This window comes from Chrysochloris asiatica, unplaced genomic scaffold (assembly GCF_000296735.1).
Source record: "Chrysochloris asiatica unplaced genomic scaffold, ChrAsi1.0 scaffold00042, whole genome shotgun sequence".
Classification (NCBI taxonomy): Eukaryota; Metazoa; Chordata; class Mammalia; order Afrosoricida; family Chrysochloridae; genus Chrysochloris; species Chrysochloris asiatica.
Window position 1 is genome coordinate 12,403,355 of NW_006408560.1, and position 14,029 is coordinate 12,417,383.

Here is a 14,029-nt window from a genome sequence, read left to right on the forward strand (position 1 = left end):
GCCTAGTTCCAGAAGGGGCAGAGGAAGGTAGAATCTCCACTGAGTGGTTTCCAATCTGTAGGGACGGGGCTGATGAAAGGAGATGGGGATAAGACTCTTGTGGTACAATAGTGAATAATTGCTATCAGGACTGACTGTGAGGGTTGGAAATGTAAAGGCAGATGTGTTCTGCAACAAAAGGAGGGGAGTGGTTGATTTTGCAGTCCAGGAGCAGAGGTCCCTGGGACCATCAAGTGAGAAGAGCAGAGTGTGGGACCCTATGCAGAGAAGCAGTGACACCAGGGATGGAGGCCGAGATGATGATGTGGAGAGATGCAGTGGCTGGGGACTCTGGACTCAGGGAGGGAGAGGGGCTGTGTGCTGACAGCTGGGGGGCAGGCTTGCCAGGTGTACCCTTTGGTTGTTCGATGATGACGTATGGAGGGGATTGTAATCATTGCAATGTAACAAAACATGATGGGATGAATGTAAAGCTGGTGTTCTCCCATGTAAACTATCACATAATTTACAATAAAACTTAAAAAAAAGAATCTCATTGGAAAACTTTACCCAATGTATCCTGCAGCCCTGATCTTGCCCCTTCATACTTTTTGTTCCACAAATTCAAAGAACAATAAAAAATATATATGTTAAAAAAAAAAAAGTTTGGCCGTTGTAAAAGAGAAAACCTCAGAGACAAATAAGGTAGTTAAGTGAGGACAGAGACAAGAACTTGGAAATCCCAGTGGGTAAAGGCACAGGGCAATAATGAGTGAGATTTCATTGCTAGAACTCACCATCAGTAGTTGTTTGTTGGCTAGTGCCAATTCCTGTGCCATGGTGTCCTGATTCCTTAGAGTGGCATATGGGTTTCTCCTCTGGCTCAATGTCATCTGCCACAGACAGTGAGTATTTAATTCTTGCCATCTGCCCCAAGTATAGAGGTGGGGGTGAGTTGATTAGAGTTAAGAATGGAGATTTAAAAAAACGCATCAATGAGTCACCTTCTTCACCTAGAACCTTTATGCCAATGCCAGAAGACTGCACACTCCATTTGAAAAGATAGCTAGAACTGATTTAGTACCCAAGTTAGATGACTCATAGTTCATTCTGATATGGGGACCCCATATGTGCAGAATAGAACTGTTCCCTGGGGTTTTTCAAGGCTAACTTAGTGTGTTTTAAGTACATTATTTAATCACCACAATCATTCTGATGTAGGCATTAATTTTCACATTATACAGAAAAGGAAACTTAAAGTTCAGGTGAGTTGCTTAAGGTCACTTAATGGCAGACTTGGGTCTCATTTACAATCTCTGACCCAAAGGCTAATTAATACTCCTTCCACATCAGTGATTTAGTTTTTTTTTTTTTGGCTACTACTGGAATAATCCATTAAGGTATTTTTTTAAAATGAAGGTTTTAATACATAAAACACACTATTTTCATGTATTAAAAGCTTCATTAAAAAACTAAAAATATTTATGACTATAAGTTGTTAAGTGCTGTTGAATTGGTTCTGACTCATAGCGACCCTGTATAGGGTTTCCAAAGAGCAACTGGTGAGCTTGAACTGCTGACCTCACAGTTCAAACCGACTTTGCAGTTCAGCACATTAATCTGCAGCACCACATATTTATATGCAAAACTATGTATATCTCCACTGCTCAGGTAGACCCTGGTGACATTTTTAAAAAGTCTAAAGTATTGACAATGACTAGAAAATTAAGTTCACACAAAAATATATAAAATAAAAATAGCTTCTGCCCTAGTCCTTCCCAACAAACTTATCCATATCGTTTTTTGTGTATTCTTTCAGAATTTTTTTCTATTATATACCAGTAAGTGTATCTTTTTGTTTGTTTTAATGAGACCATACATTTATATAAGCAGTACTATTTGATCATTTGGACTTTTCACTTCAACACATAGAAATTGCTTTCTTATGTTTAAAAGTTGGATAGTATTTTTAAATCATAATTTAATCAGTTAGGCAGTTTTTAGCTGTTTAACTTTTATAAGCAGTGCTATCACAAACACATGTAGGTACTTTTGCAAGTATATTTATATAAGATAAATTCTTAGAAGTATAGTTGCCAATTTAAAGACTGTACAAAATTTAAAGTTTGATAGATTTCATTAAATTGTCTTCCTAAAAAATGTTACTTCAACCTTGTCCTGGTGTGCCATTGAATCGATTCCAATTCATAGTGGCCCTGTGGCGGTGGTAGTTGTGTGCTGTTGTTTCCAATCATAGCGATCCTTTATAGGGCTTCTGAGGCTGTAAATCTTTGCTGGAGCAGTAAACCTCATTTTTCCTAGAGCAACTGTAGAGCCAAATTACTGACCTTGTGGTTAGCAGCCCAGCTCATAATCCCCCATGCTACCAGGGCTCCTTCCAATGGCCCTGTTGTTGTTAATTGCCGTTGAGTCACTTCCAACTCTTAGCAACCCTATATAGGGTTTCCAAGGAGCAACTGGTGGTTTTGAACAGCTGACCTTGTGTTTTCCAGTCCAGTGCTGATTCTATAGTGCCACCCAGAAGTCCAGCGGCCCTCTAGGAGAGTAGAATTATCCCATAGTTTTCAAGGCTATAAATCTTCTCATGGAACAGCAGGTGAGTTTCAACCACTGGCTTTTTGGTTAGTAGTCAATCACTTAACCATTGCAGCTGACCACCCAGTCAGTGATGCTATATGACAAGAGTACAACTGTCTCATAGCATTTCCTAGGCTATAATTATTATGGGAGCAGATCACCAGGTCTTTTCCCCTATGGGGCTGCTGTTGTATTTGAACCACCAAATTTTTGGTGAGCAGATAAGAACTTAGCCCTCCTTGCTTCAACCTAAACTACTAAAATTTTGTGTTATTTTTCCACTTACAGAATTTCTAGTTCTGGGTATAGCTTGTAAAACCTTTAAAAATATGGATTCCTCTACCCATCCAGACCATTTTAATCAGAATCTCCAGGAGTAAGACCTGGGCATCAGTCAGTTTTAAATAATGTCCCAGGAGAAACAGATATACAGCCTAGTCTTTTGATAGTTTTCTCAGTGCTTACTGCATACTTATACAGGGTCGCTATGGGTCGGAATCGACTCGATGGCAGTTAACAACAACTGCATACTTACCACATCATTAAACAATGCCAGGCAACAAATAAACTCTCAAAACAAAAAAACCCAAGAACTACAACAAAAAAGTTGCTCCCCATTTTCTGAAAGAAAATGGGAAGAAAGGGGCCATGAAAACCATATATAATCTATAGAGCCTAACCTAGTGGGCTCTAAGGCACCTGGTGTGGCACTGTGGGTTAACGGCTGAACTATGAAGTCAGTTTGAACTACAAGGTCAGCAGTTCAAGCTCACCAGCTGCTCCTTGGAAACCCTACACAGGGTCGCTATGGGTTGGAACCAACTCCATGGCACTTCACAACAAAAAACAACAACAAAATGAGCATAGTGGATGACACTGGTTAAAGGTGTGGTTTTCTGCTCCCATAAAGATTTACAGCCTTGGAAACCCTATAGTCACCATGAGTGGAACCAACTCTACAGCACATAACCGCCACCAGTGGGCTCTAAACCCACTGCTGAGTGGATTCCAACTCACAAGGACCCTATAAAGGGTTTCTGAGACTAAATCTTTTAAGGGGCGCAAATAGCCCATCATTCTCCTGTAGAGTGACTGGTGGGTTTGAACTGTCGATTTTGTGGTTAGCATTCTAATGTCTAATCCATGACACTACCAGTGCTCCTTTAGAGGACATGCCGTTTTCATTCTTGAGCAGACTGTTGAGATTGGCTCAGGGAGGGCAGGTGGGTGAAAAGTCCATTCAGGAGAGCAAGGAAAAAGAGTTAAAAAGTAGAGATTACCTGTCAACCATCTTCTTAAGTTTCATGGTCCTTTGACTTTTCTGCAAGAAAAGGGAGTTGTTGATCTGTCTTATCTTCAGACCCTCACCCTCAGTACCTTGTTTTGGTCAGAGACACATAGATTTTTCCTTTTATGAGAGAAGAAGTCATCCATTTCCTTGGGGAGAAGACAAAAATCCCTAATTCTTTCAAAATGATCAAACGTGGGCATTGGGATGCAACAAATATTTAAATACTTGTTAAATGCTGTGGAGTCAGTTCTGACTCACAGCTATGTATTGGGTTTCCAAGGCTGTTAAATCTTTGTGGGAACAAAAGCCCTATCTTTTTCCTGCAGATTGTGGGCTCAAACCACCAATTTTGGGGTTCGTAGTCCAGTGCTTATCCTAAAGCCACAGGATAGTCTCCCACTTCTGTTCCTACCATTCTATTACATTAAGGGGGCTTTCTCAGGAAATGATCTACTTGATCATGGAAACCTCAAGGGAAACTCTTCAATCCGGTCCTTCCTTTCAATTCTGTATACCTTTTCTATGCTTGTTATCTTTTCCATAGACATTATCTACAGACTTGCTCAGTAGTCCTAGGAGACTGGGCGGACTTTCCTCTGTTTAGTTCAGTCACTAAGGTTTCAGTAGTCATAGCAACATTCTCGTCTCCAACAATGACCCAAGACCTAGGAGTTGATTGGTCACCTAGCCTGTCAACATTCAAGGCAGGCCAGTTGAATGAGCATGGACCAGTCTCAATTTCAGGGTTTCTTCCGTTGGGATCCCAAAGAATATCTGCCTGAATTCTAGGCCCAGGGTACCCACAGTACCCAAAATTCTTGAGGCAAGCCCACACACGCTGTTGGGCAGGTACAGAGAAAGCAGCATATACCTGTTTTATTATAAAACTGTAAAAGGAAAGAACCACATGCTTTATTTTTTAATAGTTCATTTTATTAAATAACCAATTTATAAAGTCAGACCAGTGCATTGGCTTGTTAGAGAAAGCCATTTCTTCACATTGTCCCATAGGATCCCCAATAAAGGAGGGTTGATAGGATTATGCCAGATTATCATAAGAGTCCCTTTTATTCAATTTATTCACAACATTATGGAATGAAAGTGAAATGACATATCATTGCACTTCAAGGAAAGTTGTGAATGTTACAACATATCTAGGTCTAAGTAGAGTACCAGGGTAAGCTGCTTCACATACCACCCACTCCCCCAAACTAAACCTGGCCCTCCAGTTCCTGTCTGCCTTTCCCACCAATTAACTTGAGATGCCCCAAACTTAAAACAGTTCTCATTTAACTGTGTACAACAGTGGGGTCGATAATGGAAGCCACCAAGTACCCTCACATCAACTCTAACCTTTGGGACTGAATATTCTTTAACAGGACAATTGAATTACCTAAGACCAATACCAGGTGAGGATTTTTAAGGAAGACTTGACAAAAACACTAAGAATAACAAATGAATTGAATTCCAGAAAAAAGTGCTATTTGGGGAAAATGGTTTTAGCTGTTGTTCTGAACTGTCCCATGACAGGGTCTCCAGGCATGAGTTCTGCATTACAAAGGGAGCTTCAGTCCAAGTCAACAGAGTCTGGGTCTGCAGAGCAGGATAACCTGAGGACCGCCCAGCATGCACACTGTAGTCCATCCAGTCTATAGGAGAGTCATTCAGTTTCATCACAGGGTACTCTCCAATGTATTATAGTTGTCTTTAAAGCTCTTCAATTCAAGGAAGTGCTTGGCACGTTTACTCTTTTGACTGGAGGGGAGGTATGTCACCTGGATTGTTGTTGGGGAGACATCTGGAGACTGGGTAAGGTCTTTGGCTGCTGACTGGTGGTGGCGCTGAGAGCTTCCACTTCGTGCTTTGACCCTAAAGAATACAGAGGGCAGGTTACTGCCAGTTGAGGAAGAAAACAAACAATTCAGGATTCATCCCATCTCATAAATGCAGTCATAGCCAAAAATGCTCTCTGTCCTATCTTGTAAATTAGGTACTTAAGTTCCATATGACAGATTAGAAAAAGAGAAACTAATTTCCCACTGAGTTCCTGCCTCTCACTCACCCTTTTTCTTCATCTCACTAAGCTTAGAGAAAACTCTTACTTCTGCCAATTCACCTTATTTGTATAAGCAACTAATGCTTATAAGCAACTAATGCTCCTAGTTATAAGAGAATTTTACTGTTAACCTTGCAGCTAGCAGCCCAATGTGTAACCTACTACCCTTTAAAAATGCAATACCAAAAAATAATAACAATAGCTACTGGGTACATACAACATGTTAGAACATGCTTGGTACTTAATAATTTCAAAACCCTGTATCCAGTGATATTATCCCTGTCTTTTAGGGTCCAATAAGTAAGTTGCCTGAGGTCACAAAGCTAGTAAGTAACAGAATTGAGCTTCAAACCTTAGTTTGTCAGATTTCAAAGCCTTTTTACTCTTTTCAGTATACCCACTGAGCCTTTTTAGAAACTAGCTATCCACTGAACTCTGAACAGATCTGCATGATTTCTAAATACCAAATACCCCTTTCCATCCTCTCCACGTTAATTTTCATCCCTGTTTTAATTAGGACCTTTTGTCTATAGGAACAAGGTAGTTCATTTTTAGAGGGAGAAGGAAGACAGTACAGACATTCTTTCATAAGTCTTGAGAAAGAACCGTACTCAACAAGAAGAGAATACATTCTTTTCATGCTTTCCCTTGTATACCAAGCACTTTCACTTTAATATTTGCATAAATAACATCATTGTGTTAACCCAAACCTGTTGCTGTTGAGTCTATTCCAATTCATGGGAACTCCATGTGTTACAGTAGAAATACTCCACAGAATTTTGAGAGCAAGCTCAAACAAAAGTCATGATTCCTCTCCTGTAACACAAACACTTCTCAGCTGACTCTACAGTAGTTTAGACAGGGATACTAATGCTGTTAAATGGTACTGAAAATGAGTGGTACTTAACTCTTACTTTTATTGGTTCAAGGCACAAAGACACTTAAGACTAGGGGGTCAGGAGAAAGCTCAGTGTGCTGAGAAACTTTGTTCCCTTTGCTGGACTACACTAATTTTGACATTTTACTGAGCTGAAGAAGAGATGCACAAATTTCTTTTAGCTTATAGAGTAGCATCTGCTTTCAATGTGAGCAAGCAGCAGTTCTAATAAGCTAAGAACCTGACAACTTATGGTATTAATAGATTTCTGCTTAAATTGCTCTACAAATGTTACCTCACTGTGGGCAGCCTGGCACAATTGTATCTTTTAACAAAATGGAGCCGACCTGCCAGTTCCCTTTAACACATTCCCTTCCAAACTCACGCAGTGGCCAGCTCACTCAGGGCTTCTTGATAGTGCAGGTATTCACTCTGGCCAAAGACCTGAGGAAAGAGGAAGAAACAATGAAGACCTTTCAGTCTAGAATATTCTAGTTCCTTGAAGAATAACTAGTCATTGAGCTTACCCCTGTCCCATAGCGAGCTGTCTCATAGCCATCCAGCAAGGTATCAATGAGGGCCTTGCGCACACCCTTGAAAGGAGTACTAGTGTTTCGAAGATCTAGCAGGTAGGAGCGGAAATTCCTGCCCATTAGGGAATGGGGATGCCGGCCTTCAGCATGAAATGGGATCTCTGAGGAGATAACAGCACAATGATACAATTTTGCTCACTTTTCCTAGTTGTCTATCTAGTTAATTTCTCAAACTCTAGAGACATGTCCAATGTAAATTGTGGAATTTTAATAGAATTACGGGCAGTGTATTTGGTGGTAACAATATAACCGTAAGCTCTATCAATGATACAAGTCAGTAAGTGTCCTTTTCACCCATCTACCTTACTGATGTTTTAGAAAAACACAACATATACCAAGGGGTTTCAAAAGTTCTATTATCCTTTTTTTTTTTTAAGTTATTTTTATTGTGAATTGTGTGATAGTTTACATGGGAGAATACTGGTTTTACACTCATCCATTCATCATTTGCAATGAGTACAATCTCCACCATGCACGATCATTCAATAGTATTTTTGCTTCTATTCTCCTTTTTTTTTTGGTTGGGGGGGGGCAGGATGTACACAAAAAAAGTTCCATTATCTTTTAATTACATTTTTCCATGAATTTTTTCAAGCGCCCTCATATGACAAATGATCACAGAATGGAAAAAGTTCAGGAACCACCCACCACTCGGTAGTGAAAAAGTAGATGTTATCTGTTTTTAGAAATTGTAGTTAAGTATATATGTAACAGATCATTTGCCAGTTCAACATTCTTCATGTGTACAATGCAGTGACATTGATGTTTATCATGTTGCTCAAGTCACCTGTCTTCTGTGGAAAACAACTACTACTATACAGCTGATGAAACTAAAGGTCTCAACGAAAGAAATTTAAAGAATTTTTTTTTTCTTTTAAAAAGCCACTCTTTGGAGTGCCAAAGAACTTGCTTACACCATTTTCTCAGGAAAAAGAGTAACCTAGTACACTTAAAACTACAGGAAATTCATGCTAGCCAGGGATGTACACAAGGCAAATCCTAACATAAATAAAGTAGGTTCATCACTCTTCTCCACAAGTGAGTTTCCAGAAACCTGTAGTGCACCCTCCTGGCTGGCCCTTACCAGAGGCACGGATGGCGTCCAGAGCTTTCATCCTGTACAGATAGTTGTAGCAATCTGTTGAGAAACAGTTTGGTCTCAGGCATAACCTTGAAAAGATCTCCCCAACTCCAGCAAGCTAATAAATTGCCTTCCCCCATGAGATATATGGATTCCCGGAGTGGCTCTGCAGGATCAGCACTGGACTGCAAACTACAAGGTCAGCAGTTCAGACCTACCCAGCTGTTCCTTGGAAACCTTACACAGGGTCACTAAGAGTCTGAACTGATTCCATGGCACCTAACATCAGATATACACTCTAATAAAAGAGTCATAGCTGCTGGTTTTGCCAGTATCTAAGTAGTTATCTTTGAGAGCAAAGGAATTTAGAAGCTGTAGGATTCCTCTCTGAAGCATCCTTCAAGAGAACGACCTTGCCACATACTTTGATTTCCTTGGGTTTCCAGCTGTAGCAACCTGGTATCATCATCTGCAAGGAGCTGGGGTTCATACTTGATATCCTGAACCCTGGATAGTCGAATATCAATCTCCTCTTTCAGATCCTGTGTTTAAGCGGATAAAAGAATACACAATCAGCTTACTCAACATTCTGCTTCCCAACTATCTGGAAATGGAGAACAAAGAAACAATTTTGACATAAGCAGAGAAAATGTAGCTACTAACACTAAAAGACACAAGAATTTAAGAGAAAAAAAACAGCATTGGATTTCCCTAAGAAACTCTCTAAACTGCATATCTTAGTTTGCTTTTCTAACTTGCTAGAATCCCTTTCAAGCTTTACAGCATTAACATTACTTCTGACTTTCAATTGGAGTAAGAATCTTAAGTTAGTTACTATAAACATTTCTCATGTTGGGAAAAAATGGATAGCAAAAGGAAATTATATATATTCTAAATCTATGAAGTCTATAATAGTTTGAGGATTATCTCACTTGGTGGCCCACAAGACTTATAAATATACCATCCCTCACATATCCAGAAACTACTACTTGTTATCAGTTCCATAAGTATCTCCTTTTTACCTGAGTTGTTGCCAGGGTCCTTTGAACTATTTTCTCTTATAACTTTAAAAAATCTCCACTGTGAAACAGATCATTTACAAAATATAAACGGTACATACATTTTGAACAATTAAAACCATTAAGATGAATACCTGGATCTACTACCAAGTTTACAAAATGGAATTCTAATGACTTTGAAGCCTCTTTATGCTCATCCTTGATCTCCTGTCCCCTCATCCCTAAACTAAATTTGTTAACAATTCTTTTTATTGAAACCATGCTCCACACTAATTAAGATGCTTAAGGTTGTCTGGCTTTGAATTTTATAAAATTTAAAAATCAAAAAATACTTTACCTCTGCACATTAAAAAAAAAAAAAAAAAACCAACAAATTAAGGTTTAATTTATACACAATCAAATGCACCATTGTATGTGTAGAGACTGATGAGTTTTAACAAGGTCTCCTTTATAGCCATTCTCCTCTCCTGGCCCTAGGCAATACTGATAGCACATGCTGTCCTTAGTTCTGCCTGTACAATTTCACATTAGTGGACTTGCAAGATACTTATTTTTTGTTTGGTTTTCTGATTGGAGTCCTTGTGTGGTGCTGTAGGATAAGTACTGGACTAACCTACCAGTCCAAACCTACCAGTCACTCCTCAGAAACCCTGTTAAGGGTCACTATGAATTGATTATGTTACTTGTTCAATAATGAGTTACTGAGTAGTAACCATCTTTAGGTCCTGGCTTTACAGCGAACAAAACTGGCATAGTACCTGCATTCTTGCTGAAGGAGGCAATAAACAGACAAAAAGAAAAATTGCAGTGAGTGCTATGGAAAAAAACCCAAAAAAACCTCAGGGTACTATGAGAAAATAAGGAGTCCTGGTGTGGTGCTATAGGACAATAACTAGGCTGCCAACCACAAAGTTCTGGTTCAAACCCACCAGTTGTTCCTCAGGAACACTATACAGGGTCCCTGTTGAGTCTGAACTAACTCAATGGCACTACAGAGCAACAATGAGAAAATAAAAGGGGGAGGAACCTATTTAATAAAACAAAACGAAACTCAACAGTTTCTGACTCACGTTGTTGTCGTTAAGTGCCAATGAGTTGTTTCTGAATCATGCTGTTGTTGTTAAGTACCGTGGAGTCGATTCTGACTCATAGTGACCCTGCACAGGGTTTCCGAGGCTGTAAATCTTTACGGGAGCAGAACGCCTCATCTTTCTCCCGCAGAACCACTGGTAGTTTAGAACTGCTGACCTTGAGGTTAGCAGCCTGATTCGTAACCACTATGCTACCAGAGTTCTGACTCATAGCAACCCTGTATAGTGTTTCTGAGGAATGGCTGTTGAGTTCGAACCCCAACACTATGGTTCAAACTGGCCTTGAGGTCCTATAGTGCCACACTAAGGCCATAAATCTATAGTGGAGCAAAAAGATATCTTTCTCCCATGGAGTGGGTGGTGGCTTTGAACTATTGACCTTGCTGTTAGAGTACAGTGCTTATCCAACAGGGCAACCAGGGGTCCTGTAACAGTAAAAGCACTTGCAAAAGTGGGAAAATTGACTGCAGTGATCAGAGGAGCCATATACAAAGAAATTGCAAAGCCAATAGATGCCTATAAGAGAAGAATGAAGAAAAAAAGAGAAGGGTGGTGTTAGGGTATATAATTTGTTGTTGTTATGTGCTGAGGAGTCGGTTCCCACTCACAGCAACCCTGTACAGGATTTCCAAGGCTGTAAATCTTTATGGGAACAGAAAGCCTCATCTACTCCCGCGGAACAGCTGGTAGTTTCGAACTGCTGACCGTGAGATTAGCAGCCCGATTCGTAACCACTATGCTACCAGAGCTCGTTGGTATATAATCTAGAGATGTTACATTAGACATCTGTGGGTGTCCTGGTGTGGCACTGAAGGAGAAGCATTGAACTACAAGGTCAGCAGTTCAAGCTCACCAGCTGCTCCTCAGAAACACTAAACCAGGTTTTTACTTAACATTAGACATCAGCACAGAAATGACAGTCAAAGATGTAAATCTGGAATGTAAGAAAAGGTTTGCAATAGAGATATAAATTTCATTTCATCTGTAGACATTGAAAGGCAAGGAAAAGGGTGCAATTATCTAAGGAGAGAATGTTCATACAAGAGGTTATTTGGCCATTCACTTGCTATATATTCTCGGAAAGTTGCTTTCTTGTTTTGGGTTTGTTTGCAACATAAATGGCAGCATTGCAGGACTTTGGGGGCCCTAAAATTTTGCAAATATACACCTCCTCATTGATCTGGGGCTAATTCCAACCACCTCAACCCTATCATGAAATGAAATGAAATAAACAAAAATAAATACTGGGTAATTTAAAAGTAATTGGAGCTGAAAATCTTAACAGTGAGTTGGGAACTTTAATGCTCAGGGTAACGGGGCATGAAAACAAGGGAACTGAAGCCATCCCTGAAAATGAGGAACTCTCACCGATGCCATCTCTTTCAAGCCTTTATGAACCTACCTTGGGGGCATTGTGTCCTACAGGGACATGAGGTCCCCTTCGAGATTTCATTGCAAAGCGCATGATTTGCCTCTTCACAAAAATAAATAGCAGTACAAAGACCTGTCAAAAAAAAAAAGAGAAAATTAAAGAATTTTTCAAAGACAGTGAAAATAAAAGTTATGCCTTCATTCCAACTCTTCAGATTTGGGATATCAGGGATGCTTTGGGGTAACACTTGGGACACAGCAAGGTCATCAAATACAGGACTAGATTTGCAGAGTCTGTAGAGCAGTATAGAGTTTATAGTGCAGAGCTTAACCGGAAGGTCTTGGCCAGGGGCGGGGCGGTCCTGGTCTGTGATTTAGGCTCATAGGTGCTCTTGGGAGAGGAGTCAAAGCCTAGAAAAAAGGTAGGTGAGTGGGTGGAGAATGAGGGTAGTCTATGGTTCAAGAGGAGGGTTTCTACAGGGTCAGGCATGAGAGCAGGAACGGGGTGGGGTCTCACCAGGCTCCCGTAGGCCATCACAAGCACGACATTCACCCCGGACAGCCAGTTACTGCTGGACGCCATGGCCTCCCCACCCCGTGCAGAACTGCCTTGCCTCGTCAGCCCGGGTTCCGCCGAGGCAGCGGCACTTGGGATTCCCGGAGCTCCCCGGCCATTTCCTTACGGGGGAAGACCAAGCGAGACCCGGCTTGAAAACATGGCGGCTTACAGGGTAGGAGGGGCAGGAGGAGAACGACTCCTTCCCGCTTTCCCCTGGCACGTGACTCAGGTTGCAATGGCACCCGGGAGCAGCGAGGGCGGAGACGCGGAACTACGCCAGTGAGAGGAAGTGGAGGCCATCCTTGTATCACGTGGTGAAGGCGGGGCCGTAGTGATGGAGGCGGAGGCGCGGAAGCGGAGTGAGATGTCTCGTGGCGAGTCGGCGCGCGCACGCTTACGTGCGCGTCCCTTTTCGCGTCACGTGCCAGGAGACGCAGGAAGGCAAGTGGGAGGGGGAAGGCGCGAGAGCGAGCGCGAGAGGGAAAAGCGGGGAGGGGGGTGGGGAGGAGGGAACCTTCTATCACGTGACAGGGGCGGCGCGGCCCGGGGTGTCAGTGTGGAGGAGACTGAGGTAAAGTTGGGAGCGCAGCGGCGTTGGCGGCGGCGGCGGCGGCAGCGGCAGCGCGGCGGGGCCGGGTATTGTCCGCGGCCCCTTTAAATCCGCGATCTCCCTTTTACCCTCCCTCTTTTTTTCTCTTATCCCCGCCGTATCCCCCTCCCTCGGTAGGCCCCCCCCCACACCGTGTGTCCCCCCCACTGTACAGCCCCCTTCATGGTCGTGCGAGCCCTAGCCTTCCCCCGTCTCGAGTCGGCCGCCAGAGGTTTTGTTTATGGTCAGATTCGCGGCCTACTGGGCCGCGCCAGAGCCGGGGCCTCGATTTGGGAGCGTGGCCGGGGCGGGGCTTGGGGAGCTGGAGGGGGGGGCACGCGGCTAGAGCCTGAAGCGGGGAGAGCGAGAAAGAGCGCGGGCGAGCGAGCGAGGCCTGGGTTCTCCCTGAGGTAGGGCCCTCTCCCCTGGTCGGCGCCTTTGGAGAAGACGAAGGGGCCTTCTCCTCCAACCCTCTGCGGGCCTCTTCTGATCCGGATTCGGCTTGGTTTGGGGGCGGCGGGAGGGGGGGAGGGCGGGCGATGGGGTGGAGCTGCCCCAAACTCCCCCATGTGGCCCTCAGTTTGGAGTGCGGAGGATTAATTTGTTCCGGGTGGGAGGTGGGGAGGCGATTGGCCCCGTGGGTTCCCGATGTGGCGCTGAGGGGGGTGAGCCTTCCTCCTCCTCCACGCGTGGGCTTGCGTCCCCCCCTCACCGTTTCTACCCTCTTTGTCAGCTCCTCTTAATGCCCTTCCATCTTTCTCACCGCCCCAGCTTCTGGGATATGTTTTTATAGCTGTCGTTAGTTTCTTGGTGTCCATAGTATAGTTTTGGATACCCCCAACAATTGTGATGTTATTTGGGATGCTGGACATGAAGGCCTTCATAGAGGGTCTCTTCTGCCTAAGGGACGTCACTAGAGCACTGG

The 14,029-nt window shown here is 42.7% G+C and overlaps 2 protein-coding genes across 4 annotated transcripts in view; both read right to left on the reverse strand.

Annotated features, from left to right (window-relative positions):
* The window catches only part of LOC102811491 (chromosome unknown open reading frame, human C1orf189), a 6,841-nt gene extending 2,425 nt beyond the window's left edge, over nt 1-4,416 (reverse strand). Inside the window, exons 1-3 of the mRNA XM_006861497.1 lie at nt 4,384-4,416; nt 3,858-3,898; nt 777-906 (exon numbers count right to left, since the gene is read on the reverse strand). Of these exons, the coding sequence (XP_006861559.1) occupies nt 777-906; nt 3,858-3,898; nt 4,384-4,416 (204 nt within the window). The remainder of the gene's footprint in view (nt 1-776; nt 907-3,857; nt 3,899-4,383) is intronic.
* A 1,125-nt stretch (nt 4,417-5,541) lies between these two features.
* Nucleotides 5,542-12,539, reverse strand: LOC102811869 (chromosome unknown open reading frame, human C1orf43). Of its 3 annotated transcripts, XM_006861498.1 has the most exons (7): nt 12,474-12,539; nt 11,988-12,089; nt 8,900-9,017; nt 8,479-8,532; nt 7,329-7,495; nt 7,187-7,245; nt 5,542-5,737 (listed from the first exon to the last, which is right to left on the reverse strand). In XM_006861498.1, the coding sequence occupies exons 1-7, from the start codon at nt 12,537-12,539 to the stop codon at nt 5,542-5,544; spliced, it is 762 nt and encodes a 253-aa protein (XP_006861560.1). The 3 variants fall into 3 exon arrangements, with proteins under 3 accessions (XP_006861560.1, XP_006861561.1, XP_006861562.1); XM_006861499.1 differs by lacking the exon at nt 11,988-12,089; XM_006861500.1 differs by lacking the exons at nt 8,479-8,532; nt 11,988-12,089.
* Nucleotides 12,540-14,029: the final 1,490 nt, after the last annotated feature.